A 9361-nucleotide genomic window follows, 5' to 3' on the forward strand; every position below is an offset into this window, starting at 1 on the left:
TTTTACGACAACTGTCTTGTTGACGGCCTCTTTTATTCTTTCCACTGGGGTTTAGCAGGTGTGTTTATAAAGAGACGAAAATTGTTTGGGGAATATCCCCCACGTTCTAGTTGAGATGGTATAACCCAAGAGGCAAAATGACGCTTGCTACTGTTGTTGCGAGTTGCCATTCGTTCTACTAAACCATTAGTCAAACGCCATCATGTCTTCTGTCGTTATTACACAAACAAAAATCTCTTTACTGTTACTAGTGTTAGTACCTCAATATGGCTAAGCTCGTGAAAGCAATACAACGAACTCAAACGCGTCTTCGTTCAATGTTGTCAACAAATATCCGGATTATGCAAATTTTCCTCAATTCTCCGGAGAAATTTTCATAAAAATTTGAAAAACCCGGAATTCCGGGAAAATTCGGAGGACTTTCATCTCTGTTAACACAATGTCCCACTTCTTTGGAATTTGCTATGTACACACACGCACGCACGCACACACACCCACACACATATAAAATATGGATACACTATACCACTAGCTGATGACATATAGGTTTGACAATAACCATTATCACATTAGAAAACTTACTGTGCAAACTGCACATGTCAATGTAGTAATTAATCAAGGATTGCCTTTCTTGCTTACAAATGCAAAAGTTTTTTGAAACTGTGGTTTCATTACATTTGTGCTTGTTGTATTTCACAGATTTTTTTCTTACCTCGTCGGAGGGTGTTATGAGATAGATGGCCTCCATGCTGGGCAGAGGCTCCCGTCCCTTGGATATGTCCTCTACAACTGTGAAAAAGAGCAACGTTTTAATTAAAATAATAATAATAATAATACATTTTATTTATAAGCGCCTTTCAAAATACCCAAGGACACTTTACAATCAAAAAAGAGCAATAAAACCACAGATAAAATTATAAATAATAAAAAGCAATGAGTTAAACTAAATATGCATTTTTAAATAGGTGGGTTTTGAGATGGGTTTTGAATATGGGAAGAGAGTCAATATTACGGATGTCGGGTGGGATTGAGTTCCAGAGTTTGGGGGCAGAGCGGCTGAAAGCTCTGCACCCCATCGTACTGAGACGGGCAGAGGGTACACAGAGGTGGAGGGAGGCTGAGGACCCGAGGGAACGAGAGGGAACGGAAATTTGAAGAAGGTCCGACAGATGGTGGGGGGCAAGGTTATGGATGGCTTTGAATGTGAAGAGGAGTATTTTGAAGTTGATCCTCAGTTTGAGAGGGAGCCAGTGGAGCTGTTGGAGGATGGGAGTGATGTGATGGAAGGAGGGGGTTCCAGTGATGATACGGGCTGAAGAATTCTGGACCAGTTGAAGTTTATGGAGGAATTTGAAGTGAATTGCAATAGTCAATATGGGAGGGGACGAGACTGTGGACAAGGATAGCAGTGGAGTGAGGGGTGAGAGAGGGACGGAGACGGTTGATATTGCATAGGTGGAAATATGCGGACCGGGTTATGTTATTAATATGAGAGTGGAACGATAGTGAGCTATCGAGGATGACACCCAGGCTCTTGACCTGAAGGGAGGGGGACACAGTAGAGTTATCAATAGTGAGAGAGAAACTGTTGGTTTTGTGTCGGGTGGAGTTGGTACCCACAAGGAGGAGTTCTGTTTTGTCACTGTTAAGTTTGAGGAAGTTATGTGTGAACCAAGTTTTAATTTCTGAAAGGCAGTGTGAGAGGGAGGAGGGTGGGAGGGAGGCGTTGGGTTTGCTGGAGAGGTAGAGCTGGGTGTCATCCGCGAAGCAGTGAAAATGTATACCAAATTTACGGAAAATATTGCCAAGGGGGAGGAAGGTAGATAATGAAGAGGAGGGGTCCCAGGACAGCGCCCTGGGGCACACCGGAAGAGATGGAGAGGGACTGTGAAGTGAAGGAATTGAGTTGGATAAACTGAGAACGCCCAGAGAGATAGGAGTGAAACCAGTGTAAGGGGGTGTGAGTGATGCCTATGGTGGAGAGTCTATGGAGTGGAGGATGGGGTGGGAAATAGTATCAAAAGCTGCACTCAGGTCAAGGAGGATGAGAACTGAGATTAAACCGGCGTCTGCTGCCAAAAGAAGGTCGTTGGTGATTTTAATTAGCAAACTCTTATTAATAATCAGGTATTAAGACATGTGTCAAGTTGCTGGACACTTTTTGCTGGCAATGCCAGTGGCCAGTGGAAGATGAACCAACTTTCAGTTTCGCTGGCATTTTTGTGGTTTGTTATTAAAAATAAAATGATTTGTTCTCATTTCATTTGATTGATTATTTTTAATGGCAACACCTTGCCAAACTCTGCGATTGGCTGGCAACCGGTTCAGGGTGTCCCCTACCTACTGCGCGAAGACAGCTGGGATAGGCTCCAGCAACCCCCGCAACCCTTGTGAGAATAAGGCGGAACGGAAAATGAATGGATGGATGGATGGATGGATGGATGCAGACCTTGCCAAACTTTGTTGCGACAAATCGACCTTAATCACAGGACCTATGTGGAGATGAACCAGACTCTAGAGCAGTGGTCCTCAACTAGAAATGCTGTAGGTCCACTTTTTTTTTTTTTTTTTGTTAAGTTGTGCCTGCTTAATAATAGAAATAGCCCTTTTAGGGAAATAAGACAATTTTTACTTTAACTTTGTTAAACAGTAGTTGTCTTTTTTTTCCCTTAATTTAACAAAACAATTTAACAAAATACTCATTTTACCAAAATAAATACTAAACATGAAAACAAAAATATCCTTTTCATTTGTACAATTCCCCTTTTCACATCCCCTCTGAAATCACTGAAAAATACAGTATATCAGAAGAGGAGTTAAGAACCATTTTAAAAACTGACACAAGGGAGCACAGGAATGTGCAGTGCTGTTCTTCCACTAAAGGAGAATGCAATGTTTGAGACATGCAAATATTATTTGAGGACGCCATTGTGATGTTCATTTACCATGTTGCGGTGTTCTGCTGTTAAACAGCTGCAAAGATCCCCGGGTAGACGGGAGCAAAACTGCACACAATCGAAACCTCCCGCGATTCGTCTTGTCTAATTGTCTGTGTGCAGCTCTCCTGGACTGAAGCTGTGAGCACAACTGTGGCGTCGCGCATGCGTCTGTTTCCTGACACAATCATCCATTTTGAATGCGTGTGTGTTGGGATAGACGCGTGCTGACGCTTATGTATGGGCACACCTTAAGTTCAGAGGAGCCAATCAGCGCATCGTTATCGCCGACATGCCCTGCTCAGCCAGGGTCTCCAGTTAGTCAAACATTATACAACACACAGTCGCGCTGCTGCCGTCCTCTGCAATACATCTGTTAGTGCACGCAAAGAATAAAACGGATAATTTTAACAAGCGATCGCGGTAATGCGCAGATTATAGTCCACAAATATAAAATGTATAACGTAAAAATCACTTTATAATTTATTATTTTATACAATTTGCCGAGGGTCCGGACAGAGGAGGTCCGGACAGAGGAGGTCCGCCAGTTGAGGAAGGCTGCTCTAGAGTACTGGACTAGGCATTCCAAAGCCCTTCCCGAGTCCCAACTGGAGATCCATGGGTTTCAGACGACAGCAAAATGAGAGTTATCGCTGTCTATGCCGCGACAGATGTCGCAGATGACGAAGTGAGAGATTCCTTCCTTGATCAACATCACTGTCAAACAGGCCCCACCACCTCACCACTAATGGTTACACCAACATCTCCCCATAAGATCAGTTCACAGATCAATCCATCAGTCTTACTCTATCGGTAATTAAAGTGTCAGTTAACTTAAAAAATAGTCATGTTCACAATAAAATTCATCCATCCATCCATCCATCCATTTTCTGATCCACTTTCATCCTCACAAGAGTAGGCGGTGGACACCCTGAACCGGTTCCCAGCCAATCCCAGGGCACACAGAGACGAACAAACATCCGCGCTCACACTCACACCGAGGGACAATTTTGAGTGTTCAATCAGCCTGTCATGCATGTTTTTTGGAATGTGGGAGGAAACCGGAGGACCCAGAGAAAACCCACGCAGGCCCGGGGAGAACATGCAAACTCCACACAGGGAGGCCGGAGCTGGAATTGAACCCGGTACCTCTGCGCTGTGAGGTCGACGCACTAACCACTGGACTACCAGGCCGCCCACAATAAAATTCTTCAAATAAAAGAATCTTTTAACCTTTGGAAATTGTTCTGTCCAAAAAAAGGCATGTCTTCACACGAGCAATTTTAGAAATATTTAAGTAAGAAAGTTGGCACATTACCAAACTGCACACTCAATTGCAGTATCACTTAAAAATACTCATAGTGCAACATGAGAAGCTGTATCGTCACTCAATTATATCAGAAGAGACCTTAAACCACATCATGAAGTGACTCCCCATGAACATTTGCACTTTCAAATCACGATTACCACGATACCCCAGGTGTCAAACACAAGGCTCGGGGGCCAGATCTGGCCCAACATATCATTTTGTCTGGCCCGCAGGAGCAAATCAAGCATGTCAACTTTTCTATGATACTTGCTCAAGTGTGAACCAAAATTTCAAATTGTCATATGTAATCCATCATAACATAGAGAGATTGCAAGCATTATCTCATGATGTACTTTGTACATTAACGTAAACAATGGCTGAACAAACCATTATTCTTGACTTCTGATTTCTAAACTAGCTATCCACCAATTTGTTGTGCACTGAAATTATAATATATGGATGATTAAACATTTATACGGTTTTACAAAATTCACAGTCATAATGGCCCTCTCAGGGAAACCGTAACTACAGTGTGGCTTGTGACAAAAATGAATTTGACACCCCTGCACTATATCATCATAAGGCCTTACAGTAGATAGCGCCCAATTCAGGTCACTGGTTTGGGGGCCTAAAGCAGCTGCCTGGTTTGCCTTGCAGCAAGAATTACCTCTTGCAACTATACCTTCTGGGAAAAATGATGGAATCACCAGTCTCAGAGGATGTTCAGTCAGTTCTTTAAATTTCGGTCCTTAGTTAAGAGTTACATTTTCAGACCAAGCAGAGGGTGGCAACAAATCAATTCAGAAGAAAGAATTATGGAATCCATCCATTTTCCAGGCCGCTTATCCTGAACAAGGGTCACGAGGGGTACTGGTTCCTCTCCCAGCTAACTTTAGGCAGAAGGCGGACTGCAGCTTGAACTCGTTGTCAGTCAGTCACAGAGCACATGTAGAGGAAAACAACCTTCCACACCGTCACTGATTGGGAACCGATCCCACGCTGCCCACACACAAGTCAGGCGAGTGTACCACTACATCATCAGTGACTAAAATTGCGGATTCACCCTCTTAATTTCCATTCCCAAAACTAACACCTGTGTCAGATATGCTGATTAGTCTGAAATTAATGCAGAAGAAGGGCAAATGATTTGATAATGTACAACATGCTTGATATGTCTCATCCGCCAGGGTGGACCCCTGCCAAAAAAAAAAAAAAAAAACATGCACAGAATTTGTCTTGAGGAGCTGGGAACTTCCCATTTCAAGCTACATTAATGAGTGAAGGTGCCCAAGGCCCAGGAGCAGCAGCCTTGGTCAGACATCTGAAGAGAAAGAAATACAATACTTCGACCTCATCAGTCCTGAAGTAAACCATAAAAAGATATGTGTTGTCTTTCAGATGAATTTGCACCGGTAAAAATAGTGGTACTCACTGGTGATTCCCTCTGACATGATGTCTGTCATCTTGCAGCAGGAGGAAATCATCCTCATACTCAGCTTGTCCACCACAAGCACCTACAGACAAGTGAGACTCTTTATAGCAGGGAATTTATGGTTCAAATCCTCTGTGAATCTAGAAATAGAATGTGCACTTACTTTCCATTTTCCTTTTTCTCTCGCCTTCTTGATGACACCATTCATTATCTCTATAATGTGAGAAATACGCAACAAATTATTTTCTCAATAAAAATTAACTCCTAGTTAAAAGGGATCTTTGACATCCATAGCAGTATTTATGCAGTACTGTATTTTTAAACATCCTTGGAATAATATCTACCCCTTATAAAAATCCTAGTTGATATAGTGTATCAAGAACTGTATTCACAAATTTGCACTTAACCAACCACTATTTGGGCAGCAATAGAATTTAACTTGAAACAAAAAGCAAATGACCAAAAAATAAATGAATCAAAACATTGGAATATAGCTGATGTTTCACAATTTGTTTTTCTTGGGTGGATGGGCATACAGATAAAGAGTGTCCCAGTTTCCATCACTGGGGTTTAACAATCCAGTCTGTCCTCTCTGGAGGGTAAACGCAATCCCTTCCTCTAATCTGGTTGAAATCCTCTTAGTATACAACCCTCACAATCACTATTTCAGGGTGGTTCTGTATCATCTGACGTCACAGGAAAGCAACAGCCCTCAGAAACAGATAGACACACGAAAACCTCTGACGGAATTCTATACATCCTGTTTTTGTTTGGAATGTTAGGAGTGACATTTGGAGATGAATAAGATTCTGGCATGACTTTAATGAGGACAATATCAGCAACAATGCTTGATTTGGCCCGCAAACATCGTCTAAAAGAGACTTTTTGTAAATTCAAAAATGCACCAGTGACAGTGACAATTACTTCATTGATGGCTGACGGTTTAGTCATTGCCAAACAAAAGAATATTTGCAATGTCTCACAGAAACATTTTTTGGGGGACAAACAAAGATAAGGTGTGCAGGGATGTAACAAAATATTTTCTGAGTAGATATTTTCCCCAAATATTTAAACCAATGTTTTATTTCATAAATAAATGATATCACACTGTAACTTTGTGTACTTGCTTTCATTACATTTTTAGTATTGAATAAATTGAATTAAATTCGAAGTGTTTCACAAACAACCAGTCCATTGTGAAGTCTGCCTTTCACCTTTCATCTCCCCATAACCCTTAACAGCTTAAACGGTATAAAAAATGGATCTATGAACCTGAAATGAAATTAAAAGGTGCCCTAAATCAGTCACGAAGAGGATTCTTGAAGATGACCTCTACGTTTTTAAGTGATTTAAATATAATTTTCTTTTCCCAATAACAATTCCTTCCCTTATAGTTGTCAACATCTCAACCGGTGATTTGGAGGCATGTTTGTTTGGTGTATTGAACTAGAATAGAATTCACAAAGAATACACAATTGCACTTATGTTACCCTGTAAAAGAAATAAACTTTACCGATACATTACAAAAAATAAGATATTGCTTGTTTTGAAATACACAACATCGCATTACTGTACAGTATTTAAAGCATTTTGAGGTAGTATCACCATAAAACAAGCATTAAAAAATGTGAACACATGAAATCAAAATTGAAAATGTGTCAAATTAAAATTTATATATCATTTTAGAATAATATTATGTTTTCGTATCGTTCTAGATTGATATTTACTATGATATTTAACTTAGGTTGATCATGCTTGGAGATGCACCCTCGGTGTTGATCAAATACTGTAACAAACAGAGAAGTAACAATAAAAACACTCCTTACTTTCTCCAACAACGGCTTTTAATCCAAAAGGTGCCATGGCTGACTTCGGATGCGCGTCCACCTCTTCGCTGGGTTGTGGCTAACAGAAAAAAGCGAACCGAATTACAAACATAGACATACAAATCTAGATACCGCTATGAAGGCCATTTTGTACGTCAATCTGGCTATCTAATTGGATGTGGCAAAGCGGAGCGATGGTGAAGATACTTCTTTCATTTTCTGATTAAATGTACCCACCGTTTTACATTCAAAGCCAAATCTCAAGACTTGACAACTACTTTAAACTATATTTGGCCGTTACAGCACAATTTACCGAATATATTTTTTGTTGTCTTGGAAACATTTGCATCTTATTGCGTGTCATATTTTATCTACTATTTTCATGTTTTCCCATCAGTTTCATTTCAGGGGCAGAGGGGATTTTTCAAGGGACAGGGGGTTCGGGGACCAAGCTTATAAACATCACGTAAAATTACAATGCATAGATTATTCAAATGTAAGTAAAATCATTACACTACAAAGCGGCAGCACTTTTCAAAAGATTGGTAAAGTGGTACTATTCAATAGATTTTAGTGCCATGGAAAAGTGTCGTTTGAAATTGAACATCAATCAATGAAAGATAAAATTTGTTAAATACTTGCCGCAAAGAAGTAAAACTCAACGACAATTGTGCATCTATATGGCAGATTTTTGTCATGTTCCGTATCTGGCAGCAGGTGGCAGGCGTTCATTCTGCTGCCTGCACACCTGCTGCCTATTTGTCTGTGATTACACCTGCTCTATCTAGGCCAGGGGTGTCAAATTCCGGTCCTGGAGGGCCGCTGTCCTGCATGTTTTCCAAGTTTCCCTGTTGCAACACACCTGATTCAAATGATCAGATCATCAGCAAGCTCTGCGCAAGCCTGACATTAAACCTGTTCATTTGAATCAGGTGTGTTGCAACAGGGAGACTTGGAAAACATGCAGGACAGCGGCCCTCCAGGACCGGAGTTTGACACCCCTGATCTAGGCGCTCTGGCTGTCGACTCGTTGCCGGAGTATTCCATGCCGTGCCACTGCTGTTGCCCATGTATTGAAAAACGCTACTCGTATACGATTGCTAATTGTTACATTTTTCGACATCTCCTTGCGAATATTCTAAGTGCGTGCGTATTTCTAGTATTTGCCTAATAATTTTCCTTGCCATTTTTTGCAAGCGCTTTTCGTTGTCGCGTTTATATCCTGGTTCTCGTTATTTACCAGCGTTTTCTATTAGACGGAGTTTTTGTTTATAATAAATATTATTTTGTGACGAAGTCCTTGTCAGTGTCTGCTATTTCGGGGATCCACTTATTCTCGTTTTTCTGTTGCGTACGAAGCGGTTCCTTTCCCGCTTTGTGCGCAACGTGACAGTGTTGATGTCTCTGCCTGCTCTGATGGTATACAAAAAGGTAAGCTTGACGAAAATTGCTTGACAAATAAGGACTGAAAATTTCAATGCAAGCACATTGCCTTTGATGGTAAGGTTGCTGCCACCAAAGTCGCTGAGGTGGGCAACTAGTGTGCGTAGTTGCATTATGACAGTTGTAGCAAAGGCTCAGCCTGTTTCTTTAGTTATCACGAGATATTCACCTTCGCGCATTTATGTATCGCGTTATTACAGCACCTGCCAGTTTCCGGGTTTGCGTTCTGCTCAAGGTAATTCCATTGTGTTCGGTTTCAGCCGTGTACTTTAGACTGCTTTGTACGGTTCTCATCGGCGATTTCTTAAGCCCTCGAGTACATGACAAAATGTGAGTACAATGAAGTGTACTTGTCCTATTTAATCAGTTGCGACTCGTAATCGCGAGCAAGTTAGCCACATTAGCCCGTTAGCAT

At 41.2% G+C, this 9361-nt stretch overlaps 1 protein-coding gene across 2 annotated transcripts in view; it reads right to left on the minus strand.

Moving 5' to 3' along the window:
* Window positions 1-7569, minus strand: part of LOC109531989 (syntaxin-binding protein 1-like) — a 29118-nt gene extending 21549 nt beyond the window's left edge. For both annotated transcript variants that reach the window (XM_019896660.1, XM_019896574.1), the window contains exons 1-4: window positions 7504-7569; window positions 5841-5890; window positions 5678-5759; window positions 713-789 (exon numbers count right to left, since the gene is read on the minus strand). In XM_019896660.1, coding sequence (XP_019752219.1) covers window positions 713-789; window positions 5678-5759; window positions 5841-5890; window positions 7504-7540 — 246 coding nt within the window. In that variant the 5' untranslated portion in view covers window positions 7541-7569. The remainder of the gene's footprint in view (window positions 1-712; window positions 790-5677; window positions 5760-5840; window positions 5891-7503) is intronic.
* Between the last annotated feature and the right edge of the window lie 1792 nt (window positions 7570-9361).

The sequence above is a fragment of the Hippocampus comes genome, unplaced genomic scaffold, assembly GCF_001891065.2.
Source record: "Hippocampus comes isolate QL1 unplaced genomic scaffold, H_comes_QL1_v1.1 scaffold179, whole genome shotgun sequence".
Classification (NCBI taxonomy): Eukaryota; Metazoa; Chordata; class Actinopteri; order Syngnathiformes; family Syngnathidae; genus Hippocampus; species Hippocampus comes.